Source organism: Antrostomus carolinensis, unplaced genomic scaffold (genome assembly GCF_000700745.2).
Source record: "Antrostomus carolinensis isolate BGI_N321 unplaced genomic scaffold, ASM70074v2 scaffold4017, whole genome shotgun sequence".
Taxonomy (NCBI): Eukaryota; Metazoa; Chordata; class Aves; order Caprimulgiformes; family Caprimulgidae; genus Antrostomus; species Antrostomus carolinensis.
Genome location: NW_010329326.1, coordinates 13293 through 38332, shown reverse-complemented (window position 1 = coordinate 38332; position 25040 = coordinate 13293). Strand labels below are relative to the sequence as shown.

General features: G+C 37.8%; 1 protein-coding gene across 1 annotated transcript in view; it reads right to left on the bottom strand.

Moving 5' to 3' along the window:
• Nucleotides 1-8032: 8032 nt before the first annotated feature.
• MARCHF11 (membrane associated ring-CH-type finger 11) overlaps nucleotides 8033-25040 on the bottom strand; it is a gene marked incomplete at its 5' end in the record, with an annotated part of 29425 nt that continues 12417 nt past the window's right edge. The window contains 2 exons of the mRNA XM_010172505.1: nucleotides 8033-8355; nucleotides 15268-15460. Of these exons, the coding sequence (XP_010170807.1) occupies nucleotides 8033-8355; nucleotides 15268-15460 (516 nt within the window). The remainder of the gene's footprint in view (nucleotides 8356-15267; nucleotides 15461-25040) is intronic.

Genomic DNA, 25040 nt, shown 5'->3' with positions numbered 1-25040 from the left:
TTTTCCTTTCACAAGTTTGGCTGTTCCCCTTCCAGCCCCATGTGTAGGACAAAGCAAGGTTTTGGACCAGGAAGGAACTATGGAAGCAGGAGGAAGTTCTCTGGGTCACCAAGCCACTGCTGTCCAAGCTCCTTTCATTCACCTTAACTCTTGCTCTTGTGGTAGCATTTCTGATTTCTGCCCATGGCTGATCCTGAGTTCTGTCACTCAGACTCACCAGCACGGGTTTGAGTCAATGCTATTTGCTTGGACTGGTGTTAAAACAAGTTCTGTGGTTGGTTCCAGCCAGCTGCTTCATGCTGAAAATGTCATTTATGAGGCTTTTACAGATTTTCAGCCAGTTGATTCTTCTTTTATCCTTCAGAGGACAGACCCTCAAGCCTGCTGCTAAGGTCTTCTGAACTAAGGGAGCAAATGGTGATAAGTGAGGGTCAAATTCAGCTGGAGACGGTACATGTGGAGACTCCAGAGGAAAGGATCATTTCAGTCTGTCAGGCAAGAACTCGTTAAGCAGGGGGATGATCATGGGTTTCTACATGCCTGCAGGATAGCTGACTGGCCACAGCAGGGAAAAATGATGCTACTGATTGCTGTTTTTCTATTATCCACAGGTGATCTTTGAAAGGTGTTTATGCTTCTCAGGGGCCCGGCTCCTATTGTTTCCTTTTTATTTTTTTGCCATGCAACTGGTTTTAATGTATGCATCACCTTTAATTATGACTGTGGTTACACTCTGCAGCACATTATAAATATCTCTTCTTAAATCCGGGAGAAATGTCAGTATCAGCCTGACAAATTTCTGAATGTAGAAAGACCTGAAACCTCTTTTCTGATTTTGATAAAATGAAATACAAGTATTATCAGCTTTTAAAGATTTCTCTGTGTCCTCTCTCAGCCCTGAACAATGCTTTATCTCCTCATACACAACAGCTAAGAGGTGATTCTAGGAACTGGTAACTCACTAGGGTTTTTTGAAATTGTTATGAGGTTTATGAAAATGAATTCTTTTATGTAAAGCAAACAAGAAAGATGAGCTGTTTTAAAGAGTATCTTCATTTCTCTTCAGAAAACCTGGTAACAGTTCCTATTTTTCAAGCATTAGAAAATGTTCATGTTTCTTAGTACATAAGTATTGGAGTCACAGATCTGACAGATAATAACAAACTATTTTAAAATGTAGTCCACTAGAAATCTTCAGTTCTCTTTAAAACATTTGTTAAGGTTTCAGAGGGAGGAGTATGCTTCTCAGTATAGTAGCCCCTGCTTGTATTGTCCTGTGCTGCTGTAGGCAGATTTGAGGTAGATTTCAATATTGGTACTCATTCCTTGGATATGTCATTTACAGAACAACAATGCAATAAACGAAGATATTCTGTAGTTAAAAAACCCTAAAACATTCTCAAGCAACTAGTAGGAAATGTCACAATCAAATCACATATATTATTTCCTCAAAGTTCCTGTTGCAGTGGAGCTTAAGTTGCAAAGCAATTCCTGAGTAGCTGACAGCAGTTTGCTTTGCAATCATGACAGGTTCAATGGTACCTTATGAATGGAGACAAAAAATTCCTGTGACACTGTTGTGGCTTGGTCTGGAGGGTAAGCAGGCTGGCAGAGCTCAGTAAGCGTGCTGCCTATTTCATCGCAGTGCTGTTTGAATTGCTAAATTTGATTCATACACCGGAGCAGGCTAATACTGATGATACACAGTTTCAAGAGCAGAATATGTGAAAAGGTTTGCTTTAAATATTACATGATTTGTTTTAACGATAATTTGAATTTTAAATATAATCCCAAAGGAAAGAAATGAGAATCCAGGGAGCTATTCTGTAGAGCTCCCATCAGATTAAACTTCTGTGGTCAAGAAACTGTTTATGAAGCAGCTTTATTTTGTATAATTGTTTCTACATTTTTAAAGTAAAAATGGGCTTTCTATTGGTCTTTTTATTGATATTCAAAAGGGTTCTTGAGTGTGTCCAGTCCAGGGACCTCTGCTGAGTTTGACTCCCTAAACTGTATGCCTCTAATAGTAATCTAACTGTTATAGAACTGGGGTTTTTTATTTGAAACATTTTAAAACCTCATACATACAGCAGTGAGTGGAAATGGCTTTGTCCTTGAGAGCCTTGGAAGACTCTGTTTCACCACTTACATTTTCTGGTTAGTCGTCTTCAGTTTAAGCAGCAAACCCTGCTACCCTTGAATGAGCAGAATCTGATTCCTCCTTGCCTTCAAGCTGATATGAACACATGGGCTATTTCAGGCAGCCTTCTGACTGCTTCTCCTGTGTGCCAACAGGGAAACTCCAAAGTTGCCCTTACACTGCCTCAGTCCACTGTTTTACTGCCAGTGGGGACTACTGCAAGGAAAATGGAAAAACTCTGACTTGCCAGAGGTGGTAGTGCAAAACCTTTAGTTTATGCTACACCTTGATTCTCTCCCACTTGCAGTTTTAATATTCAAACAGGATGGTGACTGAGACACAGGTTTTACATGAGGTCTGATTTCCAGTGTTGTTACTCTGTCTGGAACTTCAGGCAAGACCACACCTCACATCATAATCTGATTCTGTGGTTGGGTCAACAGTGATTTTTTTTTGTGTCCATTAAATACATGCTTTTTACATAACTTGATTAATTCCAAACAAGTTTAGTTCTTCAGAGGAGACATCATATTCTTCAGAAGAAGTGATGCATGGAGTATGTAGAAATGAGCATAGAGGGGGAAGGGTATTAATCACAGTATCCTGCCACCACTAGTAATAACATCATCATTACTTTCACAAAGTCATCAGTCTCCCTCTGAAACAAGTTGGATGTTTTGTTGTTGCTGTTTTTATTGGGTGACTCTTCCAGTGATTCACTGTGGCACTCTTAGGAAAGACAAGCAGGAAAGACAGGCAGGGAAGAACAGGACGGGGGGATGCCCTCAGGTTGAAGGAGCAGCTGGGATGTATGGAGATCTCCTGTGGGACAGACAAGGGTCTGATGAGATCTTGTGGGTCAGATCGAAGGGGAGGCCAGGGAATGCAACAGCGTGGTGGGGAGCATGTTACTGACTATGGGGTCAGGGTAAGGGAGGGGATGAAGCCTTCCTTAAGAAAGTCTGGGGAGGGCAGAGCCTGGTGCTCCTGGACTCCATGAACCTCCTTGGAACCTGCTGGAAGGGCAGCACAGCAGGACACATGCAGTCCCAGAGATTTCTGGAGAGTGTCTGGGACAAATTCTTGTTGGTGTCTGGTTAGGCCAGCCCAGGGGGTTGCACTGATGGATCTGCTGTACCTGCCAAAGAGGCACCAGCCGGGGAGGTGGTGACCCATGGCAGCATTGGCCATGGTGAGTGTGAAAGAGTGGAGATGAAGATCCTGAGGGGAAGGAGGGAGGAGCATCACCCAGCTCACACATGGGGCACCAGGTGAGCAGCCAGAGGCTTGTCCAGGGAGCAGGCAGCTGGGATCACAGGGGAGCAGCTCTGAAGGGTGAAGGAGATGAGGGGAACTGCCAGGTCTGTATGAACCACGTCCTCCAGATATGAGAATGGACCATCCCCATACCCAGGAAAACAAGGCCACGTACCAGCAGCCCAGCTCAACTAAGCTGGGAACTGGTGGCACAGCCTCACTGCAAAATGGCCACGTTCAGGAGGCAGAAGCAGGGCCAGGCTACAAAGGAGGACTTTAGAAATATTGCCCAGGGGTGGGGTTAGGAAAGCCAAAGCTCAGCTTGAACTGTCAGGGACATCAAGGGAAAAACAAAGAGGTCTGAATGGTTGGACAATTCAATTGCCAAAAAGCTGGTTGGATAGTCAAGTCCAGAAGGGGGTGGTTAATAGAACCCACACTGTCTGTAGACCAGTACAAGGGGAGTGTGCTGGGCCCTGTCCTGTTTGACATCTTTATCAGTGACATGGGGGAAGTGTCAGACAGTTCTGGTCTCAAGCTTGCAGATAATACCAGATTGCAGGGACACACAGGGCTGCCATCCCGAAGAACCCAGCCAGACTGGAGGAGCAGACCAGCTGGAACCTCATGAAATTCATCCACACGTGCCAAGTGCTGCCTGTGGACAGGAAGCACCAGTGCAAGCACATCAACTGGTCCTTGCCCAGCTGGGAGCAGCTCTGCAGGAGGGGACCTGGGGACCTTTGCAGACACAAACTGAGCCAGCAGTGAGTCCTGGCTGCAGGGACGGCCAGCACCCAGGCAACGCAGTGTAGGAAAGACATGGAGTAACTGGAACAAGTTCATCAGAAGGCCACCAAGCTGGCTGAGGGCCAAAGCACTCACTCTGTGAGGGGAGGCTGAGGGATCAAGTCTCGCTCAGCCTGGAGAAGAGATGGCTTCAGGGGAGACCTAACATCAGCCTGCCAGCACCTGCAAGGGGGTTATCAAGAAGACAGGACCATCCACTTCACAGTGGGGCAAGAGTGAGAGACAACAGGCATAAGCTGGAACAAGAGAAGAGGTAAGACGGAAGGAAATACTTTTTCACTCGGGGGACAGTCAAGAACTGGAGTTGATTCCCAGGGGGGGTGCAGTTTCCATCCTTGGAAAATTTTAAGCCCTGACTGCTTAAAGCCCTGAGCAAATCAGCCTAACCTCAGAGCCAACCTGGAGCTTGGACTAGATGTCCTTCCATGGGCCCTTCCCGCTTGAATTGTTGTCTGTGATTCATTATATGGATATTTTAAAACTACCTTGAACTTCCAGCTAAATTTATTTGTGTCCTTGAGTTTTTTTGGTTTCTTAGAGTTGTTCTTTGCCTGAAATAAATTTTATTCTGCAACATATTAACTGAGAACAATAACATTAGCTCTCAGCTTTTGTTAAGCAGAACAAACCATGCTCTTCTAATTTCTTCATGTGAAATGAGTCCCTACTCCTTTTTCATCCTAATATCCCCTCTCTGCACCTGTTCTGATTTGAATTCATCTGTCTTGCATGTAGGTGATCACAGCCCTGCAATACTGCACAAATCCAAATACAAGGTCAACGAAGAAATATTCATATATTCTGCACTAGGCACTCCTGCTACTGAAAACGCTCTGCAGTCATAAATTTAATCTTTTCTTTTTCACAACGGCACCCTGCCCAGACTAATCCTGTCACTGTTTTTCATTTCCTGATCTTGCTCTATATAGAGCAATACGTAAATGCAGACATATGCAAAATTATTGTGCCATAGAAATTATTAATGATGACAAACCCTACTACTGAAAAGGCTTTTTTGATATTTACCCTAACCAATCCTCTCACTACTAATTTTCCTTATGCTTAATGGGACCATTTTTCTTCCTTCAGAAGCTGTTAAGTGTTCTAGACCCAGGTGTCTTTCAAATATTTGTACACAGAAATCTTGTCCTCTTTTAAATTCTAGCTATTGGTCTTTTCTGGCGAGTAATTTTTTTTCCCAGCACCCTAATTATTTGGATGTGAATGAAAAACATTTCTGTACAACAACATGTTTTCATATAGTTCTCAATTTTGTTTTTAGGATCCTGTAAAAAGACCACTGAAATATTCGTGGAATCCCAGAGGTCACAAGTCTGGGTGTCACAAGGTGTGACATAACCTCCTAAGTATACTGATCACAGAATGCCTTCTTCTTCTGTTACAAGTGCTTTTGCGATACTAACCCTGAGCCCAATTTGGTCCTTCTGAGAAAGCCGGCTTTATTTAAGTAGTAATTAAGAACGAGAAATTCCCAGTGATACGGCAGGTTTCCCCAGTTATAGTTGCTCTCATCTTCTATTTCTCCACAAATTCCTCCTTTGGGAAATTGTTTAAAGCTAATCTGGAAGTGAATTCTCATAGTTTCTCAATGAGATTGACAGTTGTATGTTGGTAATTTGCCATCCAAGAGATAAATTGGCTTTTTTTTGAGATAGCATTTTGTTGTTCATGGCTTACGTTGTGCTTTTCACGTTAATTGTTCAAAGAGCAGTAAGTCAGCTGTACATTTAGCAAGTGCAAATTTCAGCTTGTAAGACCGTAACACAGAATGCTGGGCCCTGTGTAGAGCTCATTGGCTAAAGGCAAGCAGGCATGGATTCCAGCACCAACCTGTTGATCCTAAAGAGGGAATTTTACAGCCACAGCACTTCAGCTACTGCACAAAGTAACTCTGAATTTTTTCAGCCATCAGTTACACCTTATTTTGAAACAGAAAAAATGTTTAACTGTGTACTGGGTGTAGGTGTCCAGGTGAGGGAGGTGGGGGTGGAAGCTGCCAGGGTGACCTCTATGAGGAGAGGCTGGGACTGTCCCGAACCAGACATAGCTGGTCCCTAGCAGAGATTCCCCTGTAGCCCCTGGAGAGACCATGGTGGAGCAGGTACCTCCTGCAGCACATGGAGAGGACCATGCTGGAGCAGATATCCACACTGCAGCCCCTGGAGGACCCCACACCACGCAGGTGGACATGACCTGAAGGAACTGTGGCCTGTGGAAAGCCCACACTGGAGCAGGTTTATCCTGAAGCACTGCAGCCTGTGGGAAGGCCCCATGCTGGAGCAAGGAAAAGTGTGAGTAGAAAGGAGCAGCAGAGAGGAGCTGTTATGGACTGACTGCAGCTCCCCATTTCCCATCCCTGTGCTGCTCAGGGGGAGGAGGCAGAGGAGGGAGGAGTGCAGGGGTGAAACTGCACCTGGTAAGAAGTGAGGGGTTGAGTGAAGGAAGGTGTTTTATGTTTTGTCTTTGTTTCTCACCATCCAATTCTATTTTAATTGGTAATGAATTAAATTAATTTTCCCCATGTTGTCTCTTTTTTGCTCATGATGGCCATCGGTAAGTGATGCTCTTCTCTTTGTCTTGACCCACAAGCTTTTTTATCTTATTTTCTCCCTCTGTGCTGTTGAGGAGGGAGAGAGAGCGACTGGGTGGGGATCTGACAGCCAGCCAAGATCAACCCACCACAAACTGTCTTAAGCAAGCTAGAGCTCTCAAGAGTCATTTCAGCCCTACTTTTTCATCTTGAACAGACTCAATTATTAACTTGGAAATTATTTCCATTTCCATTTGATTAAATTATGTTAAAATTTTTGCCATGAGAGAAAAACAGAAGCAAATTTCACAGCATTGATTAACTATCATGATAAAGATGAATATTGGCTTATTTTTAAATATGATGATTCATTACCTGACAAAATTAAGGCTCTGCATTATTTCTATTTCAGTTTCCATTAGGATTTACTGTTATTCCAGAACTTGTAAGGTGCATTTCTTCTTTAAAAAAAAAAAAAAAAAAAAAAAGGGGGTGTCAATGTCCTGTAGTTGGAATGGTACTAGAAATTCACAGGCTGCTAAATTCAGCACCACTGCTCGGAAGGTAACGTCATTTCTGGGCCCAGGCACAGCACCAGCACTCTGCAGATCTTAGAGACTTGAGAGGAAGTGCAAGGCTCTTCCCCTGCCTGTGCCACACTTGTGTCTGACATCTTGCACATCCACATGGGAGAGCTAAAAGAAGAGTTGGCATCTTCCCTCATGTTTCGCAGAACACCCATTGAGGTTCTGCTTAAAGGCAAGGGACAAGGTATCCTTTTCTTACTTTCATACATCTGAACTGAGCTACAAACAACAACAAAATAAAGACAAAAAGGGAAGAATACTTGACTTGTGCCAATATTCTTTTTCTTCTTGGAAGAAGGTTGTTCAGTTTAATCTTCATGAAAGTGGGAAAAATAACAATAGTGGATTAAAGCCAGAGTTTAAGAAAATACATTTAAATATATTTTTTGTACTTAAAAATTACTTTCCTCATCATTCAAAGACCTAAGAGTTAAACTATATTGTATACACCTCAGGTACAAATTGACAAAAGATCTAATAAATCAGACTATATAAAAAGCAAGAGACTTTTTTTTCCCCAGAAAAATGTATTTGTTTTTGTTGATCATATAAAAAAGCATTAAATTTAAAAAAGGTGTATATATTTTTTCAAGTGTTAATGGTTTCACCACCAATGTAACTACATTCCAAAGTCCTGTAACATCAGGGCACATTATCCTTATCTGTGTAGCACAGTGAGCGTAATCTTTACACTGAGGTCACTCTCATCACTACTTCCCCCGAGCCGTTATCTTCTGATGAATCTTCCTGAGGTCTCATGCGGTTGAACAGATGTAACAATACATAGCCACACTGAAATCTTGGTGAGGTTAACTGTGTTGGATGAACTAAACTTCTGTTTCTAAATGCAGTCAGTGGTAACCACAATGTCCTTCCTGCTGAGGCTGCTCCTCGATTGCTCTCTTCTATGTCTGTGGCTTTATCATAATTTAACACATCCCAGTGTAGATTCACAGCCCTCCAGCGCTTAAACACTCGATAAACAGAGGCACCTTCATGTACTATCAGTCCTGAAATTAAGAAAAAAAAAAATCAGTTTGTACAAAACATCAGGTGATACCATTTTGAGAGCAAATACAGATGTAACATTGTAATGAATCTGGCAATGGCCAGAGCCTATTAAATTACTTGTAACTCCGATAATTCAAATAAATTGTACAGATGCATTATAACTGGTTATTCATGTGTTTAAGACTGGGAGGCGGTAGCATGTGGAGGAAATAGAATTGTTCTGAATGAAAGCTCAAAGTAACCAATACTGCAGTAATCTGAGCATTGCCTAACTAAATAAAGTACTTTTAGGTTTAAGCAGAAACAATATAAAAGAACCTTACTGGCAGATTTGTAAGTTGACTGTTTATGCTAGTGTTATCCTTGTTCATGGTAAGTACTATCTATCTACTGAGATTTGTGCTAGTGTAAGTAGATCTTTAAGTGAGTTAGAACTTCTGTAATGAACAGGATGGTCTTAAATTCGTTTAAGTGTTTTGTAGAACTCAGTACAAATACAAAGTTAACTGTTTTCACTTTCTTAGTTCACCTTGGGAGCACAGATTTATTAAAACCTGAAACAGCTGTAAGTATAATGACTTTCCTGTCTTGCTTCAGTAGAGCAAGAGGAAATTAAATGCTATTATTAACTATGATGAGCATGGCAAGGATGGTAGGTTTTCTTCTTTTGCTTCAAAATTCAGTCGACAAAAGTTGAGAAACACCTCTTTTTTGTTGAGACCCAGGAAATCTTTTAAATGGCCCTTCAAGGAAAATACAGAGTATCTGGAGTCCTCAACAGACCAATCTGCTTATGAGCTTCCATGTAGCTGATATTTATGCTTATTGTACGCATGCAACCAATTTATTTACTTAAATGAAACTCTCCCTTTTTATATGTATTTATACACACAATCTTCATGTGTAAGTATTTCAAATATGGATTTACTGGGGAAACACATGGGACTTCAGTCTTCTCACTAGGTTTTTCATCTGTTCCTCAACCAGCCTGGTAACTTAGATGGTTCTGAGCAATGTCATGTGCTTTCTCTGACTCCCTCCGTTTGGAGGAGAGCAATCTGCCTAGCCAAACACATTTATAAATTTTTTTGTCCAGTGTGTTTCTTGACTATAAATTTCCTATATATGACCACATCTATAATATGATCTGCAGTGTCACAGGCTTCTTTATCCCAAGAGATTGTATATCACCTGTCCCTACACAACAAAACTGTGATTTAAGTGTCTGAGGCCTCAGCTTGATTAACTGATATCAGAAAGGAGGCATTCAAAGAAAGATGACACAAGCAGAAAGGTTGATAAAAACACTTATATGAACAGCAAACCTCAGATTCAATGCCTACTCTAACACATTCTAAAGATCATTACACTGAAAGACGGAGAAACACAAAGATTGCTTTCAGAAGGATATGATAGCAAAGGTAGCATCTCTGTAAAGCTTTCGAGTTGCCTAGAATTCATTGAAGCATCTAATACAGAAAAACTAACAGAATATAAACTTAATTAAATGTTAAATATTCTAAATGCATTTTGTATCTGCATAGCATTTTACTGGAAAATTTTATTGATTGCAAGATGTCTATCTTAATCTTCTCAGTATTCTTTGGCCAAATTTCCCTCAAGACTGTGATGAAGCAAAATCGAGAGAAACTATTTACCTCAATGTAAAGATTTTTGATACCTGCTTGCACTCCATTGGAATCTGAGCAACATATTTCAGAATAGAGAAGGAAGCAGTTGAGAAAGGATCACTGAGGTACATGAGGTACCATGAGGTACATTTAAACAGTCAAAAGTATCCTCTACAAATTATGACAGAAAAAAATCATAGGACTTCTTTTACAGAGCCTTTTTTTTTTTTAAACTATTTTTGAGCTTTTAGGATTTACTGAAATTATGTTTTCAATTTTTTTTCAATGATGGCAAGGAAGAGAACTTTTCTTTAAAATAGAAGCTGTTATTCACATATATTCTAAAAGAGCTACTAAACAAAGGATCAAATACTGCAAGGCTTGAAAAGAAGTTGGCAGATTTGGAGAAAAGGAGCACTTTCATAATTCCTCCCATAAAAAGCTTTATTTCCCATCTGATACAACTACAGACTGAAAAAGTCCTCTATGCAGAAGAGGTAAAAGAATTACAGGGGATCCTTTGTCTCTTTGAAAGATATTTTCCAAGGAGCCGGGGGAAAAAGACTCTCAGCACCAACAGTTCCAGGACCACAAACAATGGGAAATCTGGGTAAGGTTTAAATGCTGGAGATTTTCCAGTTCTGAAGAAGTTACGATGCTCAGAATATAAGTAGTTAGCCACTAAAGTGAAGCTGTAAGAAACTCTTTTCTTAAGAGTTCCACAGCAATGAATGAGGATATGAAAGAGAAAACAAGGATAAATCCATCAATAATACTGACTTGTTCCAAACACCATGATTTCAACAGCACAGAGGACATAGTTGCCCAGTCCTAGGAAAAAAAAAAATAAATAAATTTTGTTTACCCAGATGCTCCCAAGAGGAAGTGTTAGAATCCACTGCTGCTAGCTGTGCTGACATTCTATCCAATTCATATCTACAATGAACAGAGTTTTGGGATGATGGACCTGGCAAAATGTCCTACGGTTCTAAGAATTTACGTTCAGGATCTATTTGTAAGATGTAGGAATTGCAGTGGGATCCAGACAACAGGATTATAGAGAGATCAAAATTTTCTTTTATTGCCAAGCACTACAAGACTCTTTCACTCTACACAAAGGATTTCTTACCCTGAGTCACAAGACCACTTGAAATTTTTCATACTGAATGTCTTTAAAAGCAGGCAACTCATCTTAGTTCATTCAGATTTTTGTGGTATTAGGTTCCACAGGTGGGAAAGCATTAGATTTGTGGTATTAGTGTTTTATTTATCACACTAATCTTACTTATAATAATTTAGGAATGAAACTCCTAGAAACATCACAAACTTTCATCAGGGAATAAAAGACCCTTTTCAGAAACAGACTTTACCACTGGACAAACTGCCACCTCTTAATACTATTCTAGGGCTATTCTAGGGCTCACAGATATATTAAAAAAAATGCAATAAATTGCTCGAAGTATCAAAGTGAAACATGCCCACTCTAAAAATAGCAATATAACTATTTCTAAACTATTTAGAATTAGCTTTCATGTGAAAAAAAACAACAACTTCCTAAGTACAGAAGTATGAAGTGCAGCTAGATGTGTTAATTTTAAGTAACTTCAGCCTGTACATTTTTACAATTAAGGAGTTACACAAACACTGCTAGGCATCAAGTTCCCTGGTAGGAAGGAAGAGGCTTTCAGAGGGCCATCCACACCTCGCTCGGGCTCCCATCTCTGACTCCCTTGCCATAGTACTACCCACATCACTCATGTTTCTAGTGCAACGTTCTAGTGCTTTTCACACTCTAAGGGAGCTGCACTGTTCTGGGGTTGCAAGTGAGCTGGTGTTATTTGTGAAGGATTTTGTTAATGAATGACTAGTAGTTATGAGTATATTCCAGTGAAAATACATAAACTTCACTGCTGTGAGAAATAATTGCTAGGGCTACAAAGTAGAATTGGTCTGCTGTCCTTCAGTGGCTAAATAAGGGGTTTATATTACTAATTCCTTTCATATTAGCTCACAAACTCACTCCCTTTAGCAATCCCTACATGGATGGTCTGATCTTAGCACTATCACTGCAACAGCTCTGGGTTTCACAGACAGTAGTTCCACTTGATTAAAATGCTCAAGGTTTGCCTTAGGAAAACTTCTACCATCAGCAGGTTTCGAAGAGAACAGCTTTACACCCAGCTCAGATGCAGAAATGGACAAACTAGTGACTTGTAGGGTTGAAACTAACATCGGTAAGTAAAAATGATCCTGTTAGGAAGAATCCTGAAAAAATTTAGAGTAGAAAAAGGAGAACAATGGATACCAATAAAATATGTACACTGGAATTAATAAAACATTATATTGGTGATCTGTAATCTTTGGGATTTTTTTTTGGTGAAAAGCAAAACGAGACCAGGAATTAAAATACAAGTTACATGTAACTCAATTGAGAAGAAAGTGACTTGTATGCTATATATAGTATATCAATCAATCATTTGGAAAACAAATTAATATGTGCAAGTTTTCAAAGATATATATAGTCATATAAATATGTCAGTACCTTTAGGCAAACTGCTTTTAAAGATAATGACAACAAAATATTTTTAAAAGTACAGGTATTTACACTTCACAAAAGAACAAAAATATTCGTATTGTTTATGCAAAACTAGAGGGAGGCATAACTGAAGGCAGTCGAGAGTAAGTCTCGGTCATACCACCAGTAACTCAAGCACTTGTCTTAAAATATGTGCTGCACAGGAAAAGCCATACATCTGCATAGATTTTTTCACTGAAATAAAGAGAGACTCCAGTGGGAGTATAGATATTCACTCACTGTAAAGCCTGTTGAAAACTAAGAGAATGCCATGGATAAATAAATACAAATGAGGGGAGATGAGATACTAAGTGACAACTGTGGCTGGCTGTAAGAATTACAAGCTCTATGATACAAGAGATTATATATAATATGCAATGGTAAAATCATAAATTAATGCCTTTGGGAAGTCATCAGCATAATGGACAGTGTTGGGTTTGGTTTTTTTTTTAATAATTCATGAGTAAATATTACATCCATCTATTAGAGAACTTTATTCCAATGTTTTAAATTAAAACAATCAATCTAAAATCCCTCGCTCTATGATGATAGAAAAGATAAAGTTGAATGAAATTCAAGATATTAATAAATATTTTCAAGAGTTACAAGGACTCCTGGTCTTACAAGCTTACAGAATGCAGATTACTTGAAATCATATGCAGAATAAGTGGGCTCAATGAATCTGGATCATGAGAATTCTACCACTACCAAACCTCCTTTATACAGCTTTCTGAATTTCCAGATACAGTTTATTAAACTGTTAAGTCACATCTGCACTGAGCTTCAGTAACTACAAAATAGTGTCCAAATATGTTTAATTATAGTCAGTTTTACGTAAAAATTTGTGTATTATTTATGATAGGACTACAAAATATGCATTTAACTAATTATAGACAAGTCAGTTTATTTGATGGGTGAAGACAGCTGCACGTCCACTTTGGTCCTGCTTGGTGCCAGTTAGGCTGGAAGCTCCATAGCCATGTGAGGTACATGTCAGCTCAGTAGCCTCCAGGCCAGGGGTGGCTTGAGCCTGGCTGCTAGAAAGGCAGCTACATAACGGCATGTACCAATCTGCTGAAGGCTTGTCTTGCAATAGTTTACTTCTACAGATAAATACACTAATATTTCTGATCAGTCACAGACATTCTCAATTGATTTTGAGATTGATTTGGTTTAGGTGTTTTAACAGTCAAACAAATGGAAAGAAAGTGAAACAGTCTGAAATACCTGGTTATTCCAACTAGATGATGCATGCCAAAGTAAATTTTTTACAATTGTAGTCTTTGTGAAAAAGCAGAATTCCATATAAATGAATTTTAGAATGTCTGAAGCACATTTTTACTTCACTTAGTGTTAATTTAAAGAAAAGCAAAACCTCATATTGAGTGTTAAGTCAGGAAAAGGTAGTATCCAGGAATCAGCATGTAAGAGGACAAGTAGCTGAGCTTTTTTTTTTTTTTTTTCATTTAATAGCTGAGCACTTGTCCAGAGTATGAGAGACCGAGATTCTCTTCATTTTCATGTCTGAGAAGGTTTGGATTCACAGAAGAAAGTCTGTGTTCTAATATATTCCAGAGTGTGCTTCTTTTAGAAAAAATTACAAAACAATCAGAACTGCTGATCCAGCTGAAATATAAATACTCTTACAGTAATGAGATGGTTTCAGTAAAAGATGATATGGCTTTATGGTTGGAGCAAAAGCCTTGATATTAGGAAACACTCTGATTCTTTGCACCTTATTGAGCAGAATTCAGCACTGTCCTTTTGGACTCCCATGTATGAGACTGGGAAAACATAAATATTTATCACTTAGAAATCTTGAAGCAAACATCAGATAGCATTTGACTTCTGGATTGTCTTGGAATTACAATTCTAAAAATGTGGTTTAATGTTTACTGTAATTATTAAATTTTCTCTGCAAATAATAGTAGCTATTCTAACAATCAATTCAAGGCTGTTTTATCAAATGCTAAAAGAATTTCTATTTAATATTTCTGGGTCTAGTATACTTTCAGAAATTTCAAAACTGATCAAAATAGCTTTGCAGTAAATTGCATTTTCTTTTATAAGATTTCAGCCAGAGTTAAATGACTTGAGACTTTTTTAACAGTATAGTAAGTTATTATAGTTTTAATAGTATAGGAAGTTATTATAGTTAGCACTATTACGGAGTTGCATAACTGCTTATGATGTACAAAGAACTCATGCCTGTCTTCTCTGGTCTTTCCTATTACTAGCACAGTGACCTATGTAAGTCTGTGCCACTTAATTTTGGGTATGTAGGTTGATGACATCCTCAAGGGCTTCTTCTGCACTTCACGATGCTACAATCTAATGCAAAATGGCACCAGTAGAAGACTTGATAGCACATAATTTTACTAATTATTTTAAAAACTTCTTTGTTATTTTCATCTATTTAACTTCCTGAAATTTGCTAGCTGCCTGTTTTTTCAAGAAATTGAAACTGATCCTGTTCTCACCACCAAGATCTTGGGGAGACACTGATGAATCTGAGAGTAAGGTTTCTTTGGTTCTTTTCTCTTTGCAGTATTTGTAGCAGTGTAAAAAGCAGTATTTGCCAAAGGTACCAGCTGAGAATAAATCTGCAAAGAACTGGAGTGATCAATTAGAGTGACCAATTAGAAAAATCGATATAGTCACAGTCTTAAACCACAGTCTGTGCTGTTTAAAGGTTTTGAGCTTACCTATGCATACTAGATCCATAAAACCATACATTCCATAGCAGATTTGAAAAAGGATGTCCTTTCTTTGCCATACTGCATAAGGGCTGAAGGCTGACCAGAGAAGCCAAGTCACACTTGCTACTAAGAACAGAGATCCTAGGATTACAGCAACCATCTGCACTTTCTCAACCAGTGTTATAGTAATGCTTTGCCACTAAAAGAGAAACAAAGTTGTATCAGATAAAAACGTTATTTTCTGTGATTGTACATTCAACTCCACTTTTTTCCTGAAATCAGAAGTTATTTCAATATTTAAACATGTCTTCATAGATCTTTACTAATATCCTCAATACTGACATTTTATATAATTTTAAAAATCTATTTCACTTCTATTAAAATGAAACTAATAGTTGCTTCCCCATCCCCTCCAGTGCCACTAGCATCAGCATCTGGCTGTGAACTTCAGAAGAGTTAATAGTTTTATTTCTATTTTGAATAAATAGACAAAAAAAAGATTTAGTCTTAAAAATGGAACTTTCATATTTGTAGGCTAATAAAGAGAATAAACAATGCTTTGGGAAGACAATCTTAAGTACGCTTTACATTACTGTGACAAGTTGAAAGCGGCAACTTTCCTCTCCATCCCTCCCCCCTCAAGTCTGAAGCCATTTTCCACTTTCCTGCTGCTCATCAGAGAAGTTCTAGGCTATCTCCAGACATACCAAGGGAGTTGGGTTAACCAGTGTAAACATTATAAAGAGACACCTGCAAATTAGTATAGAAGCAACCTAAAGCCTCAAGAGGAGACCTGAACATGGGTAGCATGAACATTTCTTTTCTGTGCACCTCAATTACGTCTGCCTTTCCAGGGAAGGCTGTATCCTCTTTATGTGAGGTGACTCAGATTTATGGTGTGACAAGATTTACATTTATAAAAGAGCATGCTTACTGAATTATGTCAAGATAAGAACAGAAATAAAATTTTGTTAAAACAAAGACTCACGAAAGCAAAACACAGCATAAGGAAAAAAGCATTCTAGATTACCTGTGACATATATGGTCTTCCTTGGCCATAATTGCCTAAATTAGCTTGGCAGACTCCCCAGTCTCACTCCATTACCTATTCCAGAGCTAGTATGCAGACTTTGCAGACTGCCACCTTTCCTGTTCCTAACTCTGAACATACCTGCCCCTTGCACAGCTGCAACGGGGAATAAGTGGAGCTACTGAAGTAAGGGCTCTATTACCTCTTTTCCCATCTGGCAATAATTTTTCCTTTTACTGTTACTTTATGAAAACTTTCCCTTTTTACCAGCAGCTGGGTACCCAGTACTGTATGATTGTAGGATGCTAGAATAATTTAGGTGGCAAAGGGCTGTGAGAGGTCTCTCGTTCAACTTCCTGCTCAAAACGGGGTCAGTGACAAGATCTGAACAGGTTGCTCATGGCTTTATTCAGTGACACCTTGAAAACCTACAAGCATGGAGACAGTTCAGCCTCTCTGGGCAACCTGTCCCACTTTTGACTGTCCTCACGTTAAAGATGTTTTTCTTAAAAAAGTATTTTTCTTATGTTGAGACTGATCCTCTTTTGTTCCAGCTTAGACCCTCCTCCTCCCACCAAGTACCACTGTGAGGAGCTTGGGTGAGCAATTAGGTCTTCGGCCCCTCTCTTTTCTTACAGCTTTTTCCATTAGCTTTTCTACTGTTGCTTGCCTAATTTGCACATCTGGCGCTCCATGCCTTCTCTTGGCGCAGACTTCTGAATAAAATAGTACAAAAAGATAGCTGTATAACAATTTGCAAATTGTCTATCTTGAAATGCTACCCTTTTCTAATGAACTTACTAAACACATACATACTAGCTAGTTCATTGAGCTTCCAGGTTTGGAATGGGGTTCTTCAGATTAAATAATACCTTTTGATGGTAAAGCAACAACTAATTTCCTTTGTTATATATTTTTTTTTATAAGGGCAAGGAAGGTCATTAACAAGTGATGCATGGCACAATGCTGTGAGCTTCTCATGATTCAGATATATTTGTATGTACACAGGATTTAAATGTCAGGACTGAAATTCAGAGAACTATCTTTATTGACTCTATAGGGATATATTCAACAAAATTATTGTTCATTTCTTAGTTGAAGCCACATAGTGTGACTTGGCAGAAACCTGTCAAAAATGCTATTGGTTATGTATCTCTTTCTATCATTTTTCATTATCAGTGTGAGACAGACCTGCAATAAATTTGTTGGGAATACCTGAAATCAAAGTACATTTAAAGCTTTAACTGTCACAAAATATTAAACTGTCAAATTCATGGAAGGAGCTGGCAATAAATTGAAAAAACTGTTATATCACCGAAATAAACAGCAGATCTTCCACAGTGCAATTTCAGCAATGCAGAAGTTCCTAAACTCAATGCAGCTTATTTTGTTTGTTTGTTGTTTTTTTTTTAAATTTAGATTACTCATAATTATTCTGCAAAGATAGCACTGAACAGAAGGAAAAGCAGTCCAAACATCTGGGATGAGTAATGTAGCATGCAGTCTAGGTATACAGCCTCTCTCTTATTCTGGTGTTGTCTGACAACCAAATTCTATTCCTATCTATCTCCCACTCCCAGACAGAATAATCACTCCTACCACCTTTTTCCATGCATGAGGCTTTTGTTGGCTTACCCAAACTTTTTCTTTCTAGAAAAGTTTGACCTTGAAAAGTCCTAAGAAACAGAGATATTATCCTCACCTCCTCCTAGCATCTTCTCAAGAATGTATTCTAGTTATTTTGCTATTCTCCTGATCAGATGAATTTTCTGTCAGGAATGCAAGCATTTGAATCTCTCAGCCTCACTAAATTCAGTAATTTCAAGGATTCAACATACTAGATTGCTGGCAACCAGGAAGGGGAGCCTCCTCAATTACTGGGAAAATGCTCAAGTATTCCACAGACTGTAGTTCCTAACTCCTTTGCCTTTAAAAATCAAACAGTTACAAAACTAAACAACAAAACAAACCAACAAGAATCCCAAAAGGGGGTTGCATGTTTTCCTCTATTACCCATCTACTTTGGCCTTTGTGGTGATCACTGGCCTTTCTCTACAAAAGAAACTGTAGTCCTTCCACCTTCCTCAATATGAAGATCAACAATAACCAAGCAATTTAAACATTTTAGGAGTTACCTCCCTATTAGTTACCTCATCTGTCAGTTAAACTGATTGATGAGATCCCACAGTAGAAAGAGGAGGAAGACTGCATGTGTAAGATGGAAGGCATTCAAGAGGCCCAGAAACTTTTATGTGAAATTGCTAACTTGCCTCCTAGGGCTAGGCAGCCTGCCATAAGAACCCAACACCTTACGAGTGACAGGGTGGGATGGATTGGTATTAAGCTCTAACATGCGATCAGTTTGGGGACCTTGGGTTTTGTGTATGTCTCTCCTTAGTGCTAAAGGCAAGACAACTGTGGATGTTCCTGACAGGTAACATACCTCAACTGAAACTTCCTCCTCCTTGCCCCACTCCAGTCAGTTTTGATTCAGAACAGTCTAAGATTGCTGCTTGGGAAATTAATGTCTTGATTTTTTTCACCATAAGTTTTACTGAGTTTGGGTACAATTATAAAAAGCTAACAGATCTTACAGAGACAGGCACAGTTCCCACATAATGAAGAAGGTATTCCATAGTTATGATGTTATTGGCATGTAAATAAGTTTGGAAGGTTCAGTCCTTTACTTAGCCATGGACAGTATTAGCCATTAGTCAACGACAGGAACTACATGTGATAATATTGTTTGGTGGCATTGCATTTCATAACAAGGCTTGTGAAGAGGAACTGGAGTTGTGGTCATACTTTTTTCTTCTACCCGAAGTCTTACTCACAGCATAGCTAATACATGTGAGTATACACTCTGGCAGACACCCAGGAACAGAAGACTCTCTTTCTAAGAGTAAGATACTTTTTATAGTACCAAAAGCCAGTTAAAATTTATTTGATTTCTCACAGTCATTTACCTTACTGTATTGCCCTGTTACATGTTGTTATAGTCACTTCACCTTTTACTGTCAAATTAACATCTTACAGAAAAGAGGACACAAAAATAATAGTTAAAATCAATCAGTGATAGTTAATGTTGAGAAATCAAATTTAGAATTTAACAGATTGAATTATTTAACATTCCAAATTGAATTATCTCATTATCAGTGTGTCACAATTTAAATCCATTATTTTCATAAAAGTGTTTCTCATTTTCTTCATATAACTTGTCTCACAACTCTTAATTGCTCACGATTATAAATTATATTTTGACTTTCCAATTTGTTTTTGTCATTTGCCAACTATACATTCCGTAACCAGTAACAGTTCTTTTAGCTAAGTATTTACAAAGTTAGAAAAGATCTAGACAGCCTTTTAGTGTCAGCTGTGTCAAAATAAATATTATGAGAAAGATTACCACTTTTGTGTAAAAATTAGAAATTGAAAGAAAATTTTAACTATTTTGTATCTAGATAATTATAATGATACTACTATTTTTTCATATTCACTTAAAAAATCTCATTTAAATGTCTATGAAATAGGATCTTATTTCATATTCCTTCCTATCATATCTGTAGTGTTATGATGTACCATGCTATCCCTGTTGCCCATGAAAACAATGCATATTACTTGAATACACAATGATGATTAAATTTTCCTTTGAAAATGGTGTCTTCATAATCAAAATATAATTCATGCTTCTGATTTTAATGTAATACGATCTGTTCCTTGAAAACTACCTACACTTCTACTTCTGCTGACACTTTATTCTATTTGGCTCTTCTAATCTTCCATTCACCACTGGTCTTCCTTTCATTTGGGAGTCTAATACATTAATGGTACACTGTAGTTCTAATGCTGGCCCCAGAAACGTTGCTTCTCTTTTCTTCTAAGAGCTCTGTCAAGCAGAAATACTGCATCATTTCTTATTTTTTGAGGCTGAGGTTTCCAGAAGTTGAAAGAAACATATTGCTTTGATAGACTAAGTGTTAAAGTTAATAGTTATATGCATGTCCTTACTAACATAAAGATGGATATAATATTCAAAGATCTGTCATTTTTTAGATAAATCAATACTAATTTGGCCTTTTTTTAATGGTGCCTTGTAGAAGCCTATTGATTATTGTAAAATACACTGCAGAAAAGTGATCTAATAAGTAAGTATTGACTGAGACTGTGCTTGCACTTAGAATATATTACATGAAAAATGCCTGCAATGAAACCGAAGGTTTTCCTACATCCTTAATAAAGGACATACAAAATTTCAATATGGCTCCCCAAATGTCACAGTCTGTGATCCACCAAAATTACTTAAACCAAAGAGCTGTTGAGGGTTACCCCACTCTGTTCTCTCTGAAACACAGTTTATTACGGACACTGTGGACTGAAGCCTCTCATTCCCTCCAATCATTCCGGAACATATATTTTATGTAAAAGTAACTAAAAATAGCTGGCAGTGACCTATTATAACAACACGATTAACCTGAAGATTTATCAATTATATGACTTCAAGAGGTTTTTTGTTAGACTGCTCTAATTGCTCTAATTGCTAGAATCAGACAGCTCTGACAACAAAAAGTTCTTTCTTACTGTCATTCACTATGCTTAATAGGATTTGCAATCTATGTAGGTATGAACAAAACTCTTACAGAAGCAAAAGAACATGATTATTTAGGTCCAACAAACTATTTTTTAGATGCCTGTTCCTTACTTTATCTTCTTAGTATCTAGACTATGAGATAATTAAGTTTTCTAACATGTTTTGAAGTAAGCACACATTGACTACATGATTTAAAATGCAGTGATATTGTTAACTTATTGAGCAGCCTGGAAAGAAAATGCATAGTTTTTAGCACATACAGACGCACAAACATTTGAAATGTTATTTTTGGGTATAGGCTTCTATTTCAATTTCCTTTTTCTTTTTTTTTTTTTTAAGAATCAATGCCACAAAAAATTGCAGCTCACCATTAATGCTTACCTATTTTGATAAATTATTAACACATAGAGCCCTTGTAGTCATAACATCTATTATATTTTCATGTATCAGAGAGCTCATGAATGCAGATAGTTTGGCTTGTATGTAACTTCTCAGAAGGCTGTACCAATATTCTACTTGGGACGTTCTGAAACAATAACATTTACTGTCCGTCTGTGCACCACACAAGCAATTAGCTGACAGTTCCTGGAAGCCTTGGCTTACTGCATTTGCATGACTGAGTAGAACATCTGCACCTACAGGGGACGCTCCTCAGATTTGAGTGCCCAGAAGCACAGACATCCTGGGCAATGGACAAAATCTCGACATTCTATCACATTCACTTTTCAAAATCTTACTATTAATTAAGTAGAATAGTTTCACATTTTATCTTACTATTTTTTAAATTATGTGAGCACCAAGATCTGAGACGACAAGCAGAGCTGTGATGAAAACTGTATGTCTTACATTATTTTTCACCTGGAAAATTATTAGTAGTTATTTTTTGCTGATGGCCAAAAAATAAAAGGAACGAGGCAAGACTGAAGTGGCCATTTTCACTCTCTTTGAGAAAGAAAGTGGGTATTTAGTTTTAATGGTACATGGAGGTGAACTCCCTCTCCACTTTGAGGCATTTAGAGTTTCTGGAAACATCAACTCCTGTTGACTAAAATAAAGATATTAATCCTGTGTGTTAATCCTTCTGTCTATTAAAATAAGTATTGCAATTTTATCCAGTCTCACTAGAAAGGCCGTCCCTTTACTAGTGAGCATACTTGAACCTGAAATCACTCTACTAATATCGTATTCTCAAAGCATATGAATCAAAAACATGAAACCTGCTAAATGTCCTACTTGTATGAAGTAGTATTTTTTTCTATTTCCTGATACCTGCTTTTCATTAAGAATTGCCTGTCCACCTACCAGCATCACATTCTGCCCAAAATATGTATCACAGAATACTTACAAGTCATGGTGTGTGGCAGAGATGTATCTGTGAGAAATATGTAAGGTTAAAGTGAATTACCTTCAAGTCAGCTTTTAACTCATATGAGACTCTAATCAATCAAGTTTAGCTTAGTGGCTTAGTTTGTCAGTATTTTAAACATTCCATGGACATGTGGTGTCACCATATACTTGGTGAAAGTCAGTGAATGAAAATTACCATTCTATGTGAATAAATAGTATATAGCCTACTGTAGAGCAGGAACTCTTCCATTTCTGTTACAGCTTTATTAGAAACACTGAGTTTCCTTGCAACCTGGCTATACTCTTGATAGCATTATCTGAAAATTAAATATGAATGAATGGAGGAAATGAAAGCCTGCCATGGCTGCTGCATTCTCTGCAACTTAAAGATGATCTGCAAAATTAAATTGAAAACTTAGCTCAAGCATAGACTGTCATGTTATGGATTGGTCCACATTCCTGGAATAACACTGAGAATAAAACATTAATTCTAAATACTCAGAGGAAGTAAGTCTCAGCAAGATTATAAACCAGCTGTGTGAAGGAGGTATTAACAATTTTCATGCCACTTAGTCACTTAGGAGGGTTATGCATGTTTTGCATATACAGGTCCATAATTCTTTGGACAAAGACAGTATCAAAAAAGGTTCTAAAGTTGCTTTTTCCTTCTCTCCTGGGATGGGAATTGTTTTTAAATTCTGGCTAAACTGTTGAATTATGTGTAAAAAAACCACTCAGCATGGAGGGACAGAATAAGCCTCTTCCATAAAATACCCACCAGTCAGTAAATAGAGGGATCAGCTGTTCTTGATGGTTTCTGTTGATGTCTTCTTGTCTGTCTTATTGTAAGTATTCAAGTATGACTTCCAGATCATTTACTGAAACTCATTTCATCTGCTAGCTGGATTTTCCGAAAGTGCTGGCTATTCTTTTTCTGCCTTTTTGACTCTATGAATAATTAAATAATTTTTACAACCTATACAAGAGGAAACACAAAGGGTTTATCTGAGAATATTCTACACCCTAATGGTTGATGCATTCTCTTGTGAGAGACCTTGACTCAAATCCATTGTTCACCTGAGTTATTAAAGTTTTAAACTTCCACCTCTAAAGATACTATATTAATAACTGAGATTCACATGGTATTCAGGCTACTGAATAGTAGAACTCCTTCCAAATAGTTTATTGGAACACTTCCAGTTCTCATACAATACATAGATGTTCACTGAACCAAAGAGAAAGCAAATGAAATTGATTCCTCTATTCACATCACCTCCATAGGGATGAGTAGGGAGATTATTTTAGTATGGTACAAAGCATCAGGAACTATTTCTGACACTGGCCTATTTCAGTGGGTTCTGGATGAACGAGAGGCCATGGAAAGGTCTTTCCTGGAAAAGAACCATATAAATGATGTGAAGGCAGAATAAATACCATATAATTGGTATTTTAAATTTCAAAGTTCCCAGTTCACTGAAAAAAGATTGAAAGAGGACTCTTCTAAACCATTTTAGTACTGTAAAAGGGATAGAAAATGCTAAGTATTAATGTGTTTTTCCAATCCAGGCACAAAATAATGGTTTGATGATGGAGCAAAAGAATGTAGATGTACAAACAAATTCAATTGGATAAGCATAGTTAAGAAGTTGTAAAGCATCAATTACCAATATTTTTTAAAGTACACAGTATTTACCACTTGCCACTATCTGCTTCTAGGCAGTCTGTGAGTCCAAAGACATGAAATCGAGTAGTGCATCACCATCTATTGTCACTGGATCCCCCTGCATCCTGCAGCAACATTATTCACAGCTGAGAATCAGGGACTTCACAATAGTTCTAGCACAAAACAACTCTGTACCCTTGGTTAGGCACAGGATCTAAAGAAGTGCCTTCACTGTCCAGTCTTCTTCCTATTGTTATGTGCCAATTATGTATTTCAGCAGTGAAAGCTACAACCTCACCAGAAAAACCACAGAGTACAAATATCAGCCTCTGACCTTTTTGGCCCTGAACAAAAACTAATTCACAGAATGGGATCAGAATTTTCATGTGAAAATCTGGAAGATGCACAACATGAGGGAAGAGACAATCCTGATTTCATGTGCTTCTTTGTGAGATATAAAACAAAGGAAACTTCAGAGTTTAAGGGCGACCAAAAGACTAAATAAACATATCCTGAGTTCAGAGGTAAGGTTCTTGCCTTGTCTAACCCCTAAGCAAGATTATGTGTATCCTGGGTGAAGGTTAAAAGGCAGGATGATAGAATACCAAGGTATTATCTACTAGCATGCAATCATGAAGAAGACAATCCTGGGTTCTGGCTTGTACAAAATCTGGCAGAACCTGCTCTAAAAGACAATTAGAATGTAATTTATTATATTAGCAAATCAATTAGATTGATTCTGTAATCAATTAAAAAAGCAATAAATCTTCAAGTGAAGATAATTTAATCATAATTATAAAATGTTAGCCTATGCAAATGAATATAGAAAATTTGGCCTAATGGAAAAATTAACTTCTTCATTATAATTGTTTTAATTGTTTTATATATTACATATTATGTGCAATGATTAAAACTTGACATAAAAAGATGCACAATATATTTATAATTCTAAGAATTAATATAATGTATTACTACAATTAATAATTATTTTAATTATTAAGTTATTAATTAAAAACCTAATAAACAGTAAAATTTTAAAAGTCAATTTAATTCGTTTTTTTAGGTACTGCTACATAATCACAACTACAAACTAGTAAGTACTGTTGTTTGAGTCAGTAATAAAATTTTTTCTAATAGTTTTGGGTAACCAT